The following is a 22,792-nucleotide window of genomic DNA, read 5'->3' on the forward strand; positions in this document are numbered from 1 at the left end:
TGAGATACTCATTTTCAAAATGAAGTTAGATTATCTGAATCGTCGGTGAATATTCAATCTTATCTTTTCAGTCAAATGAGAAGTTACTTAAAATTTTAAAAGAACCTTCCAAGAATCAGAATTCAAACACTAGTACTAGTACTAAATTATCTCGGATCAGAATAAATGGCGATAATCTGTCACCATAAGTTTGAGGCCGACGGCTATAGAAAGTAGCAATAGCAAGCTATAGCAAACTTTCCAAAAAATAGATGACCTATTTCATAAAATATTCAATAAAGACCAAAATGCAAAATTGTTAACTTCTACAACTGAACCATGAAAATGAGCTCAAGGTCAGATGACATCTGCCAGTCTGACAAGTACACCTTGCAACCAACTCAAATCCAATTATAGTTGACCAGTTGTATCATTGATCATAGTATAGATCTGAAATATGGACCAAGTCAGTAGCCTTGTTACATATTTGTTTTTCGTTCATTTTTTTTTACATAAATAAGGCCGTTAGTTTTCTCGTTTGAATTGTTTTACATTGTCTTATCGGGGCCTTTTATAGCTGACTATATGAAGTATGGGCTTTGCTCATTGTTGAAGGCCGTACGGTGACCTATAATTGTTAATGTTTGTGTCATTTTGGTCTTTTGTGGATAGTTGTCTCATTGGCAATCATACCACATCTTCTTTTTTATTTTGACCACGAAACTTAATCTTGTTCAATCCTCCATATAATGTGGTCGAGGTCAGATGAAACTATCATACAGACACAAGTACCTTTGAGGTAAACACATACTAATATAGTTATTCTTTTACTCATAACTAATTGGATACAAAATTAACCTTACAAAAAATGTCTTTCAAGTAGAAATTGATCAAAGAAAATAACAGACTGACCCTTCATAACATAAGGCATCAATATACTGATATACAAAGTACATTGTATGAAGCATCCAGGTCTTGCACCTTCTAAAATATAAAGCTTTTACATGTTATAGTAGTAAGTGTATACAACTCAGTGGTTGCTGCCAACGCCAAATCACTATCACTATGTTGAGCTACATTGGTGGATCCAGGGGGTGGGGTTGGGGGCAGGTCTGGGGATTGGACCCCCCTTTTTTGGCTGATCAATGCATTTGAATGAGAAAATATAGTTACAACACCCCCTTTGTCCTAAGTTGGGAACCTCCCCTTTTTAAAATGGCTGAATCCGCCCCTGAGCTAGGCTAAACAAGAATGTGTCCACAGTACACAGATGCCCCACTCGCACTATCATTTTCTATGTTTAGTGGACCGTGAAATTGGAATAAATTCTCTAATTTGGCATTAAAATTAGAATGATCTTATTATAGGGAACATGTATACTAAGTTTCAAGTTGATTGGACTTCTACTTTATCAAAAACTACCTTGACCAAAAACTTTAACCTGAAATTTGCACTATTATTTTCTATGTTCAGTGAACCGTAAAATTGGGGTAAAAACTCTAATTTGGCATTTAAATTAGAAAGATCATATCATAGATCACATGTATACTAAGTTTCAAGTTGATAAGACTTCAACTTCATCAAAAACTACCTTGACCAAAAACTTTAACCTGGAGCGGGACAGACGGATGGACAAACAGACAGACGAACGGACGCACAGACCAGAAAACATAATGCCCCTCTACTATCGTAGGTTGGGCATAACAAAAATCAAATATATTAGTTAAAAAGACTTGTTTAAGGTAGATCTGAGACTACTATAACATTATTATATGTCATGTGATATCAATAACTCATATACCTAGTAAAGGGGTCAAGTGATCAAATAACAAGAATGTGTCCAAAGTACAGAGATGACCCACTCGGATTATCACTTTCCATGTTCAATGGACAGTGAAATTAGGTAAAATATCTAATTTGGCCTTGAAAGTAAAAAGATCAACTAATAAGGAACATGTGTACTAAGTTTCAAGTTGATTGGACTTCAGCTACATCAAAAACTACCTTGACCTAAAACTTTAACCTAAAACTCACTCTTTTAATTTCTATGTTCAGTGAACCAAAAAAATGGTGTCAAAAGTCTAATTTTGATGGAAAATAAGAAAGATCATATCATAAGGAACATGTGTACTAAGTTTTAAGTTGATGGGAATTCAGCTTCATCAAAAATTACCTTGACCTTATAAACTGTAACCTGAAGTGGGACGAACCGACGGACAGATGAAGGGACGGTACGACAGACAATGGATGAACAGACACTCACTCACTGAGACAGACGAACGGACATGATATAAAGTCGTGATTACTGTCTTTCACATATTTTTGTTTGTTTGACCTTTGCTTTAATATATTACATATATATGTTATCATGGTTATAGGAAACCTACACTATTTTCATTTTGAGATTTTCCCATTTAGTCAAGTATTCTGATATACAAAGTTTTTATTATATTCATGCAAAATGTTAGGCTAAAACTTTAAATTTGAACATGTTTATTCTGTCTGTCATTATAACGGATAATTCTTATCTTAATTTTAGTCTAAAATGTACAGATTGTATATCAAACATTTAAGCTGCATTCAAAAGAAATCGAATGGACCCCCCCCCCTTTTTCTTGGGCTATCAATGCATATGAATGGGGACATATAGTTGGAAACCCCCTTTTTCCTGGGTTGGGACCCCCCCCCCCTTTTTATAATGGCTGGATCAACCTCTGTATAATAATTCAGGTACACATATTCATGTACATTTTGAACATGTGTTAGACATGTTAGACTGTTTGATTTTCAAACTTTCAAATATGAAATAAAAAATGAATTTTAGTCTTTTTTGTAGGGTCCTTATATCAACGCATTTTTCAAGCAATTATTACAGTTTTATTATAGACTTTGCATGGAGGTTTTTTTTCCCCACAGATTTATTGATATTCGTTGGCATAAGGTCAATTTCTATTAGACGCTGCTCATGTGTCAATTCAGCTAATGTTAAGAATGTACTTAGGTGAGGTTTCAGAATGAGTGTCAAATGTGTCAAAAGTGTTTTTCCATACAATACAAGGTAAAATATTTTGCCCAATAACACCTATTTATCTTTTAAACATTAGACTTACATGTAATAGCTCATATTATAAAAGGTCATTTGACAAAATTTAAGCAGATTCTTGATTTTCTTTCTTTTGATTTGAGACCTAAACAATACCAATACAAATAAAGGTAAAAGTCCTGTTTAGCCTTTTCCCGCCATATTTAATGATTTTTTTAATCAAATATCTTTAAAAGGAGCTCCTTGACCTAAAAATATTTTTAGCTTATTTTGATCCTTTAAAAACTAATACTTTTCCAGCTTAAAGTATCAATTTTGAATTCTTGATTTTTTTTATTTGACCAAATCTTTAAGGTTTGGAAAATTTTGCAATTTGTTTTATTTTCAAATACTGGCACTTATAAACCTCCTACTTCAAAATATACATCAAATATAAAATTTTTTACAAAGATGGCTAATTATGATCAATAAACTTGCTCCTCATGTTGACTTGCGTTTCAATCTTGTTCAAATGTTCGTATGTTAAACTTGTAGAAAACCCACACGTCCCAGAAAACTTTTCTAGCTCTGATTGAGAAAGGTCTGGTTGAATCGATAAATGATTAATCAACATCCACAGTTGGAGAACTGAACCCATGTTCAATGTAGCCTCAGATGAATTTTGTACATTATTCCACAATGGTATAGGATCTCCTTCATTTCTTAAGAGAATATCATTATCTGTATCATACATATAAACATCGAAGCACTTATCACTTATGGCGATCGTAGGTATAAGTGTCACTCTTGGTTTATAATAATAAGGCTTCAAAAGTTGAAATCGTTTCTGATAAAAAGAGAATGTAATTGCTTGTGCCACAAACTCGCTAACATTTGAATGTTCTCTTAATGATGGTAACTCTTTTTTAATATCTGTGTTCACTTGCTGATCTTCATTTTCTAATAAATTTTCTAAATTCTTCTCTTTAGGAATTACAATACTACAGTTTTCACCAAGGGGAAATAACATTATGTCTGGTTTACCATACCATAATAATTCAGTGCCTACAAAAGATAAAAATTTTCTCTAAATGATGTACATTTGTAATATTATATAAATACAAAAAATGTAACACATTATGTCATACATTACATAGTTTCAGATATAAAAATAAATTAGGCACAGAGCTCACAGTGTGATACCGCAGATATTTGATACCACAAGTAAAAACCTTGTCAATAGAGGCCATTTTTTAATTTTAAACTTGTGATTTAAATTTGATTTTTTTTTAAATTGTTGATTCTTTATATGATGTGCTTCTTTCGCTTAGTAAACAACACAATGATAAAATTCTTGATATATCAATACTTAGCGCAGACTAAGAGATGCACATGATAATGGCTATTCAAAAATACCTCTTACAGTAATTAAGGAATGACTGTTATATTTTTTCTGTCTATTCAGTAATATAAAAAATTTGGTGCACACTGAATAACCCGCAAAGCCTGTTATTTAACAGTGTGCACCACATTTTTTATGTTATTTCGAATAGACAGAAAATATATTACAGTCATTTCTTATGATTTAATTCTAAATTCCATTTTAAACATGTTAAACCGTAGAAAACCATGAAAAAACGCTAATGACATCATGGCCACATGACTAAATTATTTCTATGGGCTGATAACAAAATAACATCAGCCAATCAGAAGATGCGACACATCCAAAATTAAATTATTCATTGTTAATCAACATGTATATAAAATGTAAATTAAATTCCGCGAGGTGAACCAACGCCTGTGAAATCGTTTTGGTAGAGTCCCTGAAGTGGATACCTTGGTATGCCGGGTTGTCAAATCATGCAAATGAATGCAATCCTTAAATAATAATTAAAATTGACAACAACACTTCAAAAGATCTGCAATTTTATTATCTATGTCTACATGTTTCGCCTGCAAGGCAGGCTTCATCAGGACAATTTTTATACAGAAATTGAGCCCCTGAAGTACTCAAAGTGGTGCATTTTATTTGACGTCGTCATGGTGAGAGAAACAATGAAAAGTGAAAGTAGCAATACAGAGTTATAAATAGATAAGATAAATATAGAAAATTAAAGTTGTGTACAATGTAACTTGAGTTCGTTTTACTATTATATGATACATGAAATTGTTCTAAAGGCTTGGCATCTAATAGGACGAACTTCCCATGGTTCCTACCACTTCGCAAGGCTTCTCTTCCAACCTGGCCATAGTTGGAGGTTACTACTTCCCGGCGCGTCGACAACAATAGGAAGATTATGATCGCCGCTGTGGATGATAAAATTGTCAAAAACTGTTCCTTTGTTAATTATTTGGTGACTATATAATTTTTGGATCGTCTGCAGTAGTTGGTCTGTATAATGGCATAGTTGTGAATTCCTATTTCATTTAAGATCGGCGCCCGTGGTACGTTTCTTCTGCAATCATTTATATCTGCTATCATTTATAGATGTATAGGTGGTATCGGACATCTTGGTCATCTTGATTCAGTTGTTATTTCTTCGTAAGTATGGAATATTCCTTGGTCCATGTATATGCTGGTGGCCTGTAGATCGGCGCTGTTAGCTTGGCGGTTCCTTGCATCCGAAAGGAACCGCCAAGCTAACAGCGCCGATCAACAATAGGAAGATTAAGTTCGTCCTATTAGATGCCAAGCCTTTAGAACAATTTCATGTATCATATAATAGTAAAACGAACTCAAGTTACATTGTACACAACTTTAATTTTCTATATTTATCTTATCTATTTATAACTCTGTATTGCTACTTTCACTTTTCATTGTTTCTCTCACCATGACGACGTCAAATAAAATGCACCACTTTGAGTACTTCAGGGGCTCAATTTCTGTATAAAAATTGTCCTGATGAAGCCTGCCTTGCAGGCGAAACATGTAGACATAGATAATAAAATTGCAGATCTTTTGAAGTGTTGTTGTCAATTTTAATTATTATAAAATGTAAATGTACAAACATTATGATGATTTGGTTGTGTTAAAAATTCCAATTGAAAAAAAATTTGTACAGAAACCTGTATTCTCATTCTGAGTTGTTTATTGTGTACATACATGTATCACTACATTTGTACTTGTAACCATACACCACCTTGTAAGATAGATTGTTGACTATAATCTAGAAGTTTTATTCTATTATACATATACATGTCTGTGAGTGTGTTGTAAATTTTCTCTGGTTATGATTTAATGAACCAAAAAATTAACGTAGATGACAAAAATTGGTAGACGTCTATCTATGATAGAGCCAGTATATCGATTTATACATGTGTACATGCTTTTAACTTTTAATAAAAAAAATGGATGCCTACAGACATGACAGACCTTCAAATACAATATTATTTTCAGCGTTTTAATGCAAATGAAAGAAACACTGACAGTCAGGGGTGATGCTTATACAAGTCATGTTTATTACTTTAAGAAGTAAGTAATATTTATTTGTATAGTAAATTTGTAAGATTAAAATTTTCTAATGAACTTTCAGTAATCTTCCCTTAATCTTTTGGAGAGAAATTTATAAAAATTGTAAAAAAAATGACTATAAAGGACAATAACTCCTTAAGGGGTAAATTGACCACTTTGTTCAAGTTGACTTATTTGTAGCTCTTATTTTCCTGTACATTATTGCTATTTACAATATATATCTAGATATCTATATCAATATTTAAGATAACAACCAAAACTACAAAATTTTCTTTAAGTTACCAATTCAGGGGCAACAGCCCAACAATAAGTTGCCCGATTGGTCTGAAAATTTCAGGGCAGATAGATGTTGGCCTAATGAACAATTTTTTCTCAGCAGGTTTTCTTTAAATGCTATGGTTTCAGAGATATAAGCCAAAAACTGCATTTTATCCTATGTAAAAATTTTAGCAATGTCCGCCATCTTGGTTCACAGGAGGGGTCATCAGCCACATTTTTTAAACTAGATACAATGTAACTATTGATGATTGAAAACAAATTTGATTCAATTCGTCTTCATAGCTTCAGAGAAGATGTTTGTAGCTACCCAACAAAAAGTTCTCAGATTCATCTAAATTTTTCAGGGAAGCTAGATCTTGACCTGATATACAATTTTACCCCTGTCAGATTTGCATGAAATGCTTTGGTTTCAGAGATACATGTATAAGACAAAATCTACATTTTACCCCTTTGTTCTATTTTTAGCATTGGCAACCATCTTGGTTGGTTGGCCGGGTCACCCGACATATTTTTAAAACTAGATACCTTAATGATGATTGTGGCGAAGTTTGGTTTTAATTTGGTCCAGTAGTTTCAGAGAAGATTTAAGCTAACAAGGACTGATGACAACGATGGACATCACACGCAAAGTGATGAGAAAAGCTCACTTGGACATTCAGACCCGGTGAGCTAAAAAGGAGTACATTAGAAGCACATTAGGTGTTTATATTTATATGTTAATCCTCGATATGAATAATCATTTTCAAATAGTTTTTTTATATGATAACCTATTGATATGCTTTATTTCTGGGAATGAAAAATTATTTTTGAACAAATCACTTATTTAAGTAGTTCCTGGGGGCTGACGGTCCTATAACATGATCCATACCTATTCCTGAGTTACCATACCAAATCTTGTCACCACACTGCTCATCACAGGGACATAACTCGTATTGCTTCCAATGGTCATCTGTAATACAGTATGTACATGTATGTCCTGGAGAGGTAGTTATCAGTCTGGACAGTAGATGGTTTGCCAAAAGTACTGTAATTTTTCTCTCATTACTGGTCTTAAGGACAGAGCGAAGACATTGTTCGTGGTATTCTGTAAAAAAAAAAAATATTTATATAGATATTTGATTTATATATTCTTTGACATATTCCCATGTTTTGACTATTTTGTTTATTGTGTCTGTTTGTTTATCGCATCAATGTAAATAAATGGAATTTGATGAGACTGTCATTATAAAGTGAGAGGATTAGCGCCATAGAACCAGGTTTAATCCACCATTTTCTACATTTGAAAATGCCTGTACCAAATCAGGAATATGACATTTCTGGTCCATTCGTTTTTGATGCGTTTTGTTATTTGATTTTGCCATGTCATTATGGACTTTCTGAATTGATTTTCCTCTTAGTTTAGTATTTTTGTGATTTTACTTTTTTTCCCATGTATTCTCATTTCCATTCTCAATTTTATCTAAATTTATATGTACAAATGTATGTATAATTAAATAAGGTGCAATTTTGAAATTCAATTGATTTTTCAGCTTTGTAAATTTGTAATTTGTAAACATGTGTTACATTGGAGGTACAGTTTGTACTGAGATCATTCTTAATGCCACATTTTAACCCCGCCGCATTATTGCGACTGTCCCAAGTCAGGAGCCTCTGGTCTTTGTTAGTCTTGTATTATTTTAATTTTAGTTTTTGAGTACAATTTGGAAATTAGTATGGTGTTCATTATCACTGAACTAGTATATATTTGTTTAGGGGCCAGCTGAAGGACGACTCGGGACGCAGGAATTCCTCGCTACATTGAAGACCTGTTGGTGACCTTCTGCTTTTGTTTTTTTTATTTGGTCGGGTTGTTGTCTCTTTGATACATTCCCCATTTCCATTCATTTTATGTATGTATAATTAAATAATGTGCAATTTTGAAATTCAATTGATTTTTCAGCTTTGTACATTTGTTATTTGTAAACATGTGTTACATTGTAGGTACAGCTTGTACTGAGATCTTTCTTGCTCTGTTTTATCACTTTTAATGAAGGCCATTTATATTTATCTGATGTTTGCATGAAAACCTGATGTAAATTAACTCTTTACAGACAATGACAAAATTAAAACTGAATTGACCAGTGAGTTGCAAGAAAATTAGTTAACCCCTGTGAGATTTTGTCAGAGTGTCACTACATCATGTGCATGCATGACTTGCACATCTTGTAAGATGGGAGAATTGAGTATACTCCTAAAATGCCTAATAAACATGTCAAATTTTTTTTTAAGTCATTTTTCTTTCTTTTTTGTAGAGCCTTCGACTTTAGTCGAAAAAGCGAGACATAGCGATCCTACATTCCGTCGGCCTCGTCGGCGGTGTCAACAAATATTCACTCTGTGGTTAAAGTTTTTGAAACTTTCATAACTTTCTTGAAATATCCTGGATGTCTACCAAACTTGGACAGAAGCTTGTTTATATTCATACGATAGTATCCAGGAGTAAATTTTGTAAAAATAAAATTCCATTTTTCCCGTATTTTAATTATAAATGGACTTAGTTTTTCTGCCAGGAAACCTTAACTTCTCTCTGTGGTTAAAGTTTTTAAAATTTTTATAACTTTCTTAAACTATCCTGGAATTGTACAAAACATAGCCAGAAGCTTGTTTATGATCAGAAGATAGTATCCAGAAGTAAATTTTGTAAAAATAAAATTCCATTTTTCTATATTTTACTTATAAACATGATAATTGAACTTAGTTTTTTCTGCCAGGAAACATTACATTCACTCTGTGGTTAAAGTTTTAAAATTTTTTATAACTTTCTTAAACTATCCTGGAATTGTACGAAACTTAGCCAGAAGCTTGTTTATTATCAGAAGATAGTATACAGAAGTAAATTTTTAAAAATAAAATTCCATTTTTCCCACATTTTCTTATAAATGAACTTAGTTTTTCTTCCAGTTAACATTACATACAGTCTGCAGTTAAAGTTTTTAAAACATTTTTTAAGATTCTTAAACTAGCCTGAATTTTTACCAAACTTGAACAGAAGCTTCTAACAATCCAAAGATAGTGTCAAGAGGAATAATTTTATTTATTTTTTTCATCATTTTTGTTGAGTGTGTGATTAACAGCAAAAGTAGGCGAGACACTGGGTTCCGCGGAACCCTTACAATTTTTTTTATAAAGTTTGCCTTTTTCTCATAGTCATGTGATATTAATTTGTTTTACTTCTACATCATACATGTAATCTATTCTTCTCTTTTTGACCTATTATTCTGTCAACCCCCAGCATTCAGACTCTTATAAGTGTAACATCAGGTTTTGAAACCGATCTTTTTATCATGCACAAATCAGATAAATATAAGCCAGGTCGTGTGGCCTTCACAATGATTTACTATAATATTCTAGAGCTCTTTTTGTTCCTGAATTGCTTTTAAGGATCTCTAATACTACAGTAATTATATAGTGGGTCTCATTGGGGTCTAAGCGTGACGCAGGATTGCTGATTTTTCGTAAGCATGAAACGTGAAAGTCAAATTATTGTGCCAGGAAAACGGGAAATGAGGTCTTGCGGGACCCAGGAAATGGCAAAAAAATGAGAATTGCTTACGTACATAGTGTAAGTGGGATACGGGAATCTGACAAAACAGTATGCGGGATCCTGGATCGGAACCCCCAAATGAGACCCCCTATATATATTAATGAAGTTTAGTATTCAATATCTTTGTTACTCTGACATGTGTACCTGTAAGTATAGCATGTGTAGTGAATTGCTTTTATATGAATAAATCCATTTCTTTTTATTTAAATATATTTATTGTTTTAAAACTATGACTCAATGTTTACATGGTATTATGTTAGTAGTGAGTCACTAAGTCGGTATTATTTTGTTAGTGATATGGTCATGACGGTTCAAGTGTTAATACTATCACATTTTAAAACCGTAACAGCTTTCCTTTATTACAAATGTATTTTGTGATTTTTTTTTGGTAGAAATGAATAAAGAAAATTTCACTGTCTACTGATCAAGCTGATGACACAAGACAGTAATAGAAGAATTTGATTATGATGATAATTTTAACTATATAATAGTTTTGTCTGGGGACAGAGATGTAGTTGTTGATTATATGAAAGTCAGATAAATCATAGCGTAACAATATATTGGAGCAAAAGGCATGTTGAACAGCTGGATAGTTTTTACATGTGAAATGTTGTCTGTCTTATTAAATCAAATTTAAAGTCATCTTTTTATATAAATGAATGTATAAAACCCAAGATTCAAGGAAAAATTTCACTATAAAATAGATTGAGAAACATATTATATTAATATCTTTAAAATATAAATTGCTCATAATTACCTCCCTTTGATAAATTATGCAAATTTGATCTACCTTTGTGAAACATAATTATAGTCACGTATATATTTATTGTAAGTAACTTACATAAATGTAGTGTAGTTATGTGGGACTCTATTTCACAAGCATCTGTGAAATACAGTATGGCAAATATATACCGGTACATACATTTTGTACTATCCGCATAACACAGATAAAAGTAGATTTTCACTCCTCTGAATAAAATCGACCTATGGAATACCATGCATGGAAAAAAATTACCGGGACAAATTACCCTCTGGCATGTCTGGAAAAAACATCACAGAAATGACAGAGAAAGAAATAAACCGTTACAATAGCACCACTTTTGCAGGGTCGGTCGGGATTTGGGAAACAAAACAAATTTTATATTAGGGCAAGGGCGCATGCAGTGAGGTGTGAAAGTGAAAGGCTATCATGAATTTGAAGATTGGATTTTTGAACAATAGGAATCAGATTTGGAGAGAAGCAGACACAGTGACAGACTTTTTTTTAAAGCATCTTCATTTTGGTACTAGTTCGAGATTTCTCTGACGTCCCACGGCCTCAGCTTGTCTAGCAAAACAGCTGTCGGACGTCAGAGTAATCTCGGACTATTTGGCATGTTGGTACACTCCACGCGGAGAAAAAAATACAAAATTTCACCTTTATCAATTAGAAATCCCCAGATAAAAGACTGAATTGGAAACTGCATTATGTCATCACTAATAAATTGCGGATCTCTGTTACTTTTGTTTTTTCGTTGAATACTGTCAAATCCTTTTTTATATAAAGAACTAAATTGTAAAGAACTTGTAAATACAGATTCGTTTTCTTTCTCCTCTTCTGTTACCGAAGAAGGGTCCCTAACACAACCGTCCCTGTCTTCCAAATATTGTACCATGTCTACAATAGCTTTTGAAAATCTGTTTCCAAGGACATATCCTCTGATGCGATATGGCACCAAGTCAATGTTATTGTTTTTACATTGTTCTAAAGCTTCCTCAATGAAGCGACTACTTGCTGAAAAACTGAGCTTGCGAATTGTATTGAATTTGCTTAAATTCAGATTGATTTTCAAGAATAATCGTCGGGATTCCTTCAATAGTGACACCATAATTCAGTTGATAATGTATGGAAAAAAGTCTCAATCGAAGTGTATCCGGTCTGGACAGTAGCTCCACCTATTTAGAATCGAAGTTCGGCCCTAGACTTTCTCGGTCCACAGTAGACGAGATACAAGTAAAGGTGTCTGTAATTGTCCAATTAAATAGCGGTTTACCGTTTGCGATTTAAAACAAAAATAGAAACCATTCGATTATTCATTTATTCTTTTTTTTAAATTGAAACTTCTACAGAAATCCTTTCGAAATAGAAAAAAACCTGATAAGGATTGCCCGATCGTGTTTTAGGGCGAAATAAAGACACGCTATGTCTTAGCGCCTAAATGTCGCTACAAAATGGAAGGAAAAGGACATCATCTCCTAAAGACTGTTGTTAAAAAGGCAATTCACTATAAGAACCTCAATTTAAATCAAATCTAAACATGCACTTGATTATAGACTCGTTATTACCCATTTTTCTGCTAAGCGGATGAACAATGTGTAAACCTAGCGTACAGCAGTAATAATGTAGTACAAATGCCATACATATATATGACAACTCGCCCCAATGGAAAATCGGCCCATTTATTCACCAACTCGCCCCACTTCTTAAAAAACAAACATATCCAGACACCCTTCAACAATAAAAAAAAGTCCAAACTGCACAGTCAGTTTTTAAAGACTCAAAAATGTCAAATATAAATCCTAACCTTACCTCTATCTTTAATCCCCTTTCAGTTTGTAGAGGAACCATACAGTAGTATGTAGATTTTGTGAACTTTCCTTTAGAGGGTCTCATTGGGGGGTTCCAATCCTGGATCCCGCTTACTCTTTTGTCTGATTCCCGTATCCTGCTTATTCTTTTGTCAGATTCCGTATCCCACTTACACTATGTATGTAAGCAATTCTCATTTTTTTGTCATTCCCCAGGTCCCGCTAGACCTTATTTCTCGTTTTCATGACACAATAATTTGACTTTCCTGTGTCACGCTAACCAACAATCTGCAATCCCGCAACACGCTTGTCCCCCAATTAGATCCACCCTATATTAGCAGTGATATACCTCCACCAAATATGTGTTGCAGCGATCTATTTGTGACATAGTGAAGTCCTACAATCCAAAGGACATGAAGGAGAAAATTAGCCAAAAAATAGTCAAAATAATTATGACGTCTTCGAAGGTGATTTGAGATTTTTGATTTAACGCCTTCCACGTCGATGTAAGACGTCCAAGAAAAAAAAATATGATAGCCTTTCAAGATGTGATAATTATTTGGACAAGCATAAAAATGATTCACAAAAAACAGACATGTAATATTAACACTTAGCTGAAAAGACAACAACTAGCTCCTGACTTTGGATAGGTGCTGCTGGTTGTTTGCACAATCATTGAAGATCGCGCATGTTATCAGGGCTTTGATTTTTATCGACATTTTTTTTTTTTTAGTGATAGTTTAACTTGGTCATTTTTGGAGTACATTGTAATCTTGCATAAGAGACCTGTGCATATAGTGTTACTGGTTAACTCCTCCTATGTTGAACCATAGACCTATGAGCTCCCATGCTCAATTTTGTGTATACATTTGGGAATAACATTTTGCATCCCTGAGGCACCATTTGTGATTCCCAACGAAAATCCTACCTTGACTTTGTAAAATACAGATACTTTAAAATTGACTGTGGGGACATTAATGATATAATGTATTACATGTATTATATTATATATATCACTTTTAAAAAAAAATCTGCTTGTTTCTATCGATTCACTTAACATGCTCAAGTTTTAGAAGACTTCGTTATTTATAAATCTGTATCAATATTATCACATGCTAAAAGTTTACTTCTGCTGCAAATGTTTGCACCTGTCCTAAGTCAGGATTCTGATGTACGGTAGTTGTTCTTTGTCAATGTAATTTATATGTGTTTTTCGTTTCTCTCGTTTTTAGCTCACCTGGCCCGAAGGGCCAAGTGAGCTTTTCTCATCACTTGGCGTCCGTCGTCCGTCGTCGTCGTCGTCCGTCGTCGTCGTCGTCCGTCGTCGTTAACTTTTACAAAAATCTTCTCCTCTGAAACTACTGGGCGAAATCAAACCACACTTGGCCACAATCATCATTAGGGTATCTAGTTCAAAAAATGTGTGGCGTGACCCGGTCAACCAACCAAGATGGCCGCCACGGCTAAAAATAGAACATAGGGGTAAAATGCAGTTTTTGGCTTATAACTCAAAAACCAAAGCATTTAGAGCAAATCTGACATGGGGGTAAAAATGTTTATCAGGTCAAGATCTATCTGCCCTGAAATTTTCAGATGAATCGGTCAATCGGTTGTTGGGTTGCTGCCCCTGAATTGGTAAATTTGAAGAAATTTTGCTGTTTTTGGTTATTATCTTGAATATTATTATAGTTAGAGATAAACTGTAAACAGCAATAATGTTCAGCAGAGTAAGATCTACATATAAGTCAACATGACCAAAATGGTCAGTTGACCTGTTTAGGAGTTATTGCCCTTTATAGTAAATTTTTAACCATTTTTCTTTAATTAAAGTAATCTTTTACAAAAATCTTCTCCTCTGAAACTACTTGGCAAAATTAATCCAAACTTGGCCACAATCATCTTTGGGGTATCTAGTTTAAAAAATGTGTGGCGTGACCTGGTCAACCAACCAAGATGGCCGCCACGGCTAAAAATAGAACAAAGGGGTAAAATGCAGTTTTTGGCTTATAACTCAAAAACCAAAGCATTTTGAGGAAATCTGACATGGAATAAAAATGTTTATCAGGTCAAGATCTATCTGCCCTGAAATTTTCAGATGAATCGGTCAATCGGTTGTTGGGTTGCTGCCCCTGAATTGGTAATTTTGAGGAAATTTTGCTGTTTTTGGTTATTATCTTGAATATTATTATAGATAGAGATAAACTGTAAACAGCAATAATGTTCAGCAAAGTAAGATCTACAAATAAGTCAACATGAACTAAATGGTCAGTTGACCTGTTTAGGAGTTATTGCCCTTTATAGTCAATTTTTAACCATTTTTCGTAAATTAAAGTAATCTTTTACAAAAATCTTCTCCTCTGAAACTACTGGGCCAAATTAATCCAAACTTGGCCACAATCATCTTTGGGGTATCTAGTTAAAAAAATGTGTGGCGTGACCTGGTCAACCAACTAAGATGGCCGCCACGGCTAAAAATAGAACATAGGGGTAAAATGCAGTTTTTGGCTTATAACTCAAAAACCAAAGCATTTTGAGGAAATCTGACATGGGATCAAAATGTTTATCAGGTCAAGATCTATCTGCCCTGCAATTTTCAGTTGAATCAGTAATCACTGAATTAGTAATTTTGAGGAAATTTTGCTGTTTTTGGTTATTATCTTGAATATTATTATAGATAGAGATAAACTGTAAACATCAATTATGTTCAGCGAAGTAAGATCTACAAATAAGTCAACATGACCTAAATGGTCAATTGACCCCTTAAGGAGTTATTGCCCTTTATAGTCAATTTTTAACAATTTCATTAATTTGGTAAATTTATGTAAATTGTTAAAAATATAGTTCTCTGTTACTAATGGGCAAAGTTCATGATAGATATAATTGTAAGAAGCAAAATCATTCAGTAAAGTAAGAAATTCAAACACATCACCATCACCAAAATACAACTTTGTCATGAATCCATTTGTGTCCTTTGTTTAATATGCACATAGACCAAGGTGAGCGACACAGGCTCTTTAGAGCCTCTAGTTTATAATAGTTATAAAAAAATTATTACCAATAATAGATTATTGTTGCACCATATGGGGTTTTACCGCAAATTGAAACATTGAGCGGATTCATAAACTACAAAAGCGCGCAGCAAGATTAATTTTGAAGAAGCCTTTTGATTATCCATCAATATCAATTTAATTGGATGACCATTTTTACTCGGATAAAATATTTTCAAGCCATTTTAATGTTTAAATGTATGAATGGACTAGCGCCAGATTATCTTACAAGTAAATTTACTGCGTGCAGTGATCTATATAGTTAGTCTCTTAGGTCAACAACATCTGGACATCTTCATGTACCAAGGCCAAAGTCTGAATACATCAAAAAGCCTTTTCAATATTCTGGTCTAATCATTTGGAATAATTTGCCAAATGATATAAAGGATTTAAGACATGTATATAGAAAGCTTTAAGATGAAATGTGCTAATCTCTTTATCATAAAACAAAATGAGTAGACAAACTTTTTTAGGACATTCAGATCATCGGATTTGGAGGGTAGCTAGCATATCAGAACATCGGATTTTATGAGATTGAATACTCTTCAGCCATTTTAAAAAGGGGGGTCCCAACACAGGATAAAGGGGGTGTTTCCAACTTATGTCCCCATTCAAATGCATCGATCATCTAAAAAAAGGGGGCATTCAAGGGGTGACCCCTCTGGATCCGCCATTACATTGTATCTCTAGATCTACATTCATGACATTGCAGACTTCAATCCACAATATGAATCTTTTCATTCTGTTTGTTAATATGGATAACCAGCTTTTAAATGTTGATTAATTATCCTCCCTCAGTGGAAAAGTGGTTTATGGTTTATTGATATTTTATAACTTTTCTCTTTGCTTTTTCAGTGTCCACATACAGTATTTTACAGCAAATTTACCAGAGAAGTTCCATATAAGAAAGTTGGTAGACCTCAAAATGTATCTGAACTGATAAGACAGGCTATTGATGGTTTTGAAGATGTCACATTTGTACCCTATCGTTTGATTGGCTATTGTTTGGGACGTTCATTTACTCAGTCTTCCATTGAAATAGAACCAGTTGATGGACAAGTTAAAAACAAAGGCATACATACATATATATCAGTCCCAGCTGCAGAAGGATTCCATTCAATCTTTAAAGATGGATTTGAACGACTGCAACAAAGTATTGATGGGAATATTAGTAGTTCTGATACAGAATCTTCAAATAAGGACAATTTGGAGGATTCAATCAGTGATTTAAAGGCTGGATTTCTTAGGAAAATAGGTATATGTAAATCTTGCGAGTCCTCATGTAACTAAGATAGTTTTTATATGACAGCAGAACAAATTTTGGGATCTTATAATGGTATGATGTTGCTGTCGTCTGCATGGTTGTCTTCGTCTTCTGTGTTGTCCAAAGCCATATTGTGAATGAATTTCTTCGACATTTCACAAGAAGGTTCAATATCATAAAAGGGAGGTTGGGATTGATTTTAGGGATGATGGTCCCAACCGTTTAGGAATTAGGGGCCCAAAATAAGCATTTTTCTACTTTCAGGATAATTAAACTTGTGTATATGTGTTTCAATTGCTTTGAAATTGTTCCACAATGTCTAATACCACAAGTAGAAGGTTTGGATTCATTTCGGGGGTTATGGTACCAACAGTCATTTGACAGTTTAGGAATTTAAAAGAGCCAAAAAGGGTCCAAAACGAACATTTTTGTAGTTTCTAGACAATAACTTGTATGTAAGAGTATGCATCTATCTAACTTTGCACCATAAGGTTCCATATCACAAAAGGAAGGCTTGGATTGTTTTTGGGGGTTATTGAACCACTCATGCAGGAATTAAGTGCAAAAATGTACCAAAAACAAGCATATATGTCTAGTTTCAAGATAACAACATGTGTTTAAGTGTATGGATCTCTCTGAAATTCTACTACAAGGTTCCATACTTCAAAGGAAAGACAGGGATGGGATGTGGGGGTAATTGCTCTAAGGGGGGGTTCAAAAAGTTTTTGGGATTCCAATTTTAATTTAAGGGGTTCAATATATTTTTTAAATTTTAATAAAGTTTAAAGAAGTAATCTCTAATTGCACAGTATTGCACAATAGATTTTAAGATCTTGGTATTTGTTTTGCGTCAGAAATGTCAAAAATTTGATAACAATCCTAATTCAGATAGTATGATATCAAACTTGAATATTGTGTCCAAATTTGGCCCAACTGTTCAAGGTTCAACCTCTGCAGTCGCATTTGGCTGCGCTCAGTGAAACATTTTATTATTTGATCATGAATCAGTATTAAACAAGGTTAAGTTTTGTGGTCAAGTCAATATATTCCTGTTTCCTACTTTTAATGTTTTTGGCAAGAAATAAAGCAGATTAACAGTTTTTATTACTTAATATAAAAAAAAAGATGTGGTATGATTGCCAGTGAGACAACTGTCCACAAGAGACCAAAATGACACAGATATTAACAACTATATATAGGTCACCGTACGGCCTTCAACATGTTAAACTATATATATTAGTGTTGTCAAATCGTATACTTTTGCCTAACCGGTTACTCGGATAATCGTTCGACCAATTAACCGGTTAACCGGTATAGTTTAAATTGGGGTTTGAAAGACTTATCAATATAGTCCCTACACATAGATATTAGATGTGGTATGAGTGTCAATTTGACAAGCTTTCATCCAAGTCATAAATTTACCCTTTTAGAATTGAATATTGTCTTTTGGCATTATAAGGCTTGTCTTTGATGATTCCTGGCGAAGTTTGACTTTTAATAATCAAATACACCGTATCAACAATCGCTTCTGTACCAACTTCATATTGAAAAATTAAAAAAAAATTTCTTGATCTCGTAGAATTGACTATGTCTGAAACCGATTTCCTTTTCTCTTGTTGTCTCCGAAAATAATGTGGAGTGTTTCAATTTGAAATGATTAATTATAAAAAAAGATGTGATGTGATTGACAATGAGACAACTCTCCTCAAGAGACCAAAATGAGACAGAAATTAAATACTTTAAGTCACCGTACGACCTGTTTCTTACACAAAATTAGATCAAAAACGAACTAATGAAGTAAATCGTAAAATTTAATCGCATTACTGATTTAAAGTTACTGTTAAAAAACCATGTTTACTAATTATGTTTCTTTAAGATCCTGCCCCGAGCTGAGAGACAAGTTCTAATTAATTTTATGTTTTTAGGATTAACAATAGCAATCAATATACTGGACAATTGATCTGTCTAATTAGTTACCACGACGACATTTTTTAAATAAAACATAACTATTTAATGATTTCAATACACATTTATATAAAATCTACCAAAATTGAAAAAAAGTCCGGTTAACCGGTTAGCGATTTTGGTATTCGGTATTCGGTCGTTCGACCGGTTAACCGGTTAACCGTTGACAACACTAATATATATCATATAATTGTGTAAATATGTTTTATGTTTCAGATTTAAATTTTATTATCTTGGTCTGAATTATCTCCCCTTATACTTCTTGAAGTTATTCAAAAATTTACGTAAGTTACATTATTGCTATTTTGTGCATTTTGCCCTTGATCTTTTTTGTGATAATTTTCTTATCATACTACTTGCTTGAGATGGAATATTATCGCTAGAAACTAAGTAAGCATGTGGCGTGCTGATGGAATTGACATGAAATTGACAACGTCGTCATAGGTAAAATAGCAATAAATAGATTATCTTTGTCATCTCAACTCCCGTAACGGCTCAAGCGAAAAATCAATCTTGTTGAGATGATCAACGATAACATTTAATTATTCTAATAAAAGGCTTAAAGGTGTGAGCCAAGGCTCCGTGTTGAAGGCCGTACTTTAACCTATAATGGTTTACTTTTTAAATATATTGTTATTTGGATGGAGAGTTGTCTCATTGGCACTCACACCACATCTTCCTATATCTATTAAAATATTGCTAATTTTATCAACATTATGCAAAATATTGTACCATAAATAAAATTATCCTTTTCAGATTTCCATGAAAAGTGTTTGCAGGATATAAAGGACATACCTTGGCATATTCAAGAACCAGAAATGTTTGTCACAGAACTTTTAGCCAATCATCTGTTTTCAAAACTAACAATGTCATCTGTTGTCATAGCAAAAGATAACTGTACAAAGATATCCAAATGTCCCTGCAGTAGATGTAATGATAATATACAGTTTAATAATTTTGGAATTGGTAAGTGTGGGTTTTTGTTTTATTTGTTTCACTTGTTACCATGGTTACAGATGTTTGTGGACAAAACAAATTATAACAACATGTTCAATTACAAGACAAGACAAGAAAATTTATCACAACTTAGGCACATGTATGATGCTACAAGATGATAACAATTATACATTAACAATTACTTATATACTTATACTTTTACAAGAAAGACACACAATACATTAATAATTGATATCATACAATAAAACTGAAAAATATTTGGTTGATTTGTTTGCAAAATTCTTAATTGTTGGCTAAGGAAAACATATAAAGTATCAAGTTATGAGTAATTTTGAGAAACAAGCATTTTTGTGAGAGAAAAAAACTCAGAGTTCTAGATAAAAAATCTATATGAGGCATTGCATATTAAAATCTATGCATCATAAACAGACAATGGACTTTTCCTGTGCATTTTACAATCATTCATACCAGTTAAATAAAAAGTCAAATAATCATGAGTTTTATATACCCTTTTATACCTTGGTATACATTCTAACTTTTCAAAGACTAGTGTGAATGAATCTTTGGTATCCTTTAACTCTTTTTATGCTCCAGTCATAGCAGAAGGGGTATTAAGTTTTACCCTTGTGCATATGTCTGTACGTCTGTACATCCCAAAGTTGGTTTATGTTCTCTTTACATTAGTTTGGCCCGATCAACTGTTATGAAACTTATACACAATGTTGATTACCTAATAATGTAGATCAAGGTCCAAATTGGGTGGCTTAAATTCTACCATTGTAGAGTTATGCCCCTTTATAAACATAAAAAGTGCTTCATGTTTGCCTTAACTAAATGTTATGAAACTTTTACACAATGCTTATTGCCACAAAACACAGATCAAGTTTCAGTTTTGGTGGCATTATTATAACTGTTATTAAGATATGTCCCTCTACAAATGGAAACATTTCTGATTTTTTTCATTTCTGTTCTCTATCTTAAGTTTTCCTCAACCCAATGGTATGAAACTTATACACAATGCTTGTTTCCACATAATACAGTTCAAGTACAAAGGACAAGGTACCATAAGGCCTGTTTTGCCCCCCATCCCCCCTATTTTCTCATTTTCCAAATTTTGTTTTTTAAAGCTACTTATGTTAAAATATTCCATAATGCTTGAAATTTGCTAGGATGAACTTCAAAACCACTAATTTTAGGAACTACAGGTGAGGGGGTAAACTCTCTGTTATTATTCAAATATTGTAATTATTATTCACTTTTCTGGTGTTTTGTACAACAACTATTAGTTTTTAAGTGCCTGTGCCAACGTTACCCAGTAACGTTTTTATGCAAATGTCATTAGAATTTTGTTGTTGTCTAAATCGATGTAATTTTCTCCAGGTCACGTGGACGAACTCTATTAGATTTTAAGAAACAATGACCAAAATTGTGATTTTCCATTTTTTTGCATTTTTGATGTACGTCCTTTAACCTCCTAACCTCACCTAAATTTTTTTAAATCAATGGTTTTGAAGTTCAGGCAAACAAACTTCAAACCTAAGGGAATATTTTAAAGTGAAAAGTAGCTTGAAAAATGAGAAAATAGGGGGACATTATAAACACCTGTGTTCCATAGATACATTCTCCATTTATTTCACCATGATATGATTTTTCTCTACAGGAAGTGAATGGCTTTGGTATGGGGCGCCTGATATTGTTGTTTACAAAAGTGAGGAGGAAATAAACAGTATAGCATTACCAAATTCAAATGAAGACGAAAGAGAGGACAAGGAAATAATAAAAGAGTTAGATTTTGAAGAACAGCAGATACTGAAAGTTCAGAAACAGTCGGAGATATTGAGATATCCCAGTAACGTATCAAAATTTGTGGCTCATGTCATTACATTTTCATATTATCAAAAGGCTTTCCAACATAGACATAGGAACATAGAAAATTTACAAAAAAATGTTTCTCTTGTGCCACTAATTGCCATAAATGGAAACTTTTTTGATGTCTATTTGTATGATTGTGAAAAAGATATCTTGCTAAGGAATGCAAATCAGATTTCGTTGTGGAATGAACCTGAGTTTAAATGTTCAGCTGATTTTGAGTTTCCAGAACCGACACTCAATTTGTCATCTGTACTTATGATGTGGATGATGATGAATCATTTGAAAATTATGCCTAGTCTTTCGGACGAGACAGTTCTTAGACTAAAAAGGTCATGTGGTCTTGATTTGTCTGTTGAACTACGGAAAGCAATTGGAAAAACAGTCAAACTTAAGAAGAATTTTTATCCATTGCAATCAAGTGGTAGTGAGGTTATTGAACCGTATTTCAGTCAGAGGTGGAAAGTTGAAAGTCAATAGTAGACAATGAAAAAATCCAAGATATACTTTTTTTAAATAAAAATGTATACATACTATGTAGCATTTCAAGTTGAGACTAGGTTTTTAGTAGCTGTAAAAGTCAAAAACAGTTTGTTCACATGAGCTGACTAATTGTTTTTCAAAATTTTTAAAATATGCCTCTGGGTGCAGGAATTTCTCGCTACATTGAAGACCTGTTGGTGACCTTCTGCTGTTGTTTTTTATTTGGTCGGGTTGTTGTCTCTTTGACACATTCCCCATTTCCATTCTCAATTTTATTGTTAATTCAAAAATTATTCCTAGGTCT

The 22,792-nt window shown here is 33.2% G+C and overlaps 2 protein-coding genes across 2 annotated transcripts; one reads left to right on the forward strand and one right to left on the reverse strand.

Moving 5' to 3' along the window:
- Positions 1-790: 790 nt before the first annotated feature.
- LOC134718669 (uncharacterized) lies at positions 791-12,324 on the reverse strand. Its single transcript, XM_063581322.1, has 3 exons — positions 11,753-12,324; positions 7,621-7,836; positions 791-4,066 (listed from the first exon to the last, which is right to left on the reverse strand). The coding sequence occupies exons 1-3, from the start codon at positions 12,201-12,203 to the stop codon at positions 3,477-3,479; spliced, it is 1,257 nt and encodes a 418-aa protein (XP_063437392.1). The 5' UTR covers positions 12,204-12,324; the 3' UTR covers positions 791-3,476.
- A 110-nt stretch (positions 12,325-12,434) lies between these two features.
- On the forward strand, positions 12,435-22,575 carry LOC134718668 (uncharacterized). Its single transcript, XM_063581321.1, has 4 exons — positions 12,435-12,591; positions 16,806-17,205; positions 19,936-20,145; positions 21,797-22,575. The coding sequence occupies exons 1-4, from the start codon at positions 12,547-12,549 to the stop codon at positions 22,483-22,485; spliced, it is 1,344 nt and encodes a 447-aa protein (XP_063437391.1). The 5' UTR covers positions 12,435-12,546; the 3' UTR covers positions 22,486-22,575.
- Positions 22,576-22,792: the final 217 nt, after the last annotated feature.

The sequence above is a fragment of the Mytilus trossulus genome, chromosome 5, assembly GCF_036588685.1.
Source record: "Mytilus trossulus isolate FHL-02 chromosome 5, PNRI_Mtr1.1.1.hap1, whole genome shotgun sequence".
NCBI classification, from domain to species: Eukaryota; Metazoa; Mollusca; class Bivalvia; order Mytilida; family Mytilidae; genus Mytilus; species Mytilus trossulus.

Coding starts and splice junctions, on each gene's coding strand:
- LOC134718668 (XM_063581321.1), top strand. CDS start 12,547: ATGGAAGGAAAAGGACATCATCTCCTAAAGACTGTTGTTAAAAAG. Junction 12,592..16,805: donor TAAAGACTGTTGTTAAAAAG/GCAATTCACTAT, acceptor TTGCTTTTTCAG/TGTCCACATACAGTATTTTA. Junction 17,206..19,935: donor TGGATTTCTTAGGAAAATAG/GTATATGTAAAT, acceptor TATCCTTTTCAG/ATTTCCATGAAAAGTGTTTG.
- LOC134718669 (XM_063581322.1), bottom strand. CDS start 12,203: ATGGTGTCACTATTGAAGGAATCCCGACGATTATTCTTGAAAATCAAT. Junction 7,837..11,752: donor GGGATTTCTAATTGATAAAG/GTGAAATTTTGT, acceptor TTTTTTTTACAG/AATACCACGAACAATGTCTT. Junction 4,067..7,620: donor GTATGGTAACTCAGGAATAG/GTATGGATCATG, acceptor TATCTTTTGTAG/GCACTGAATTATTATGGTAT.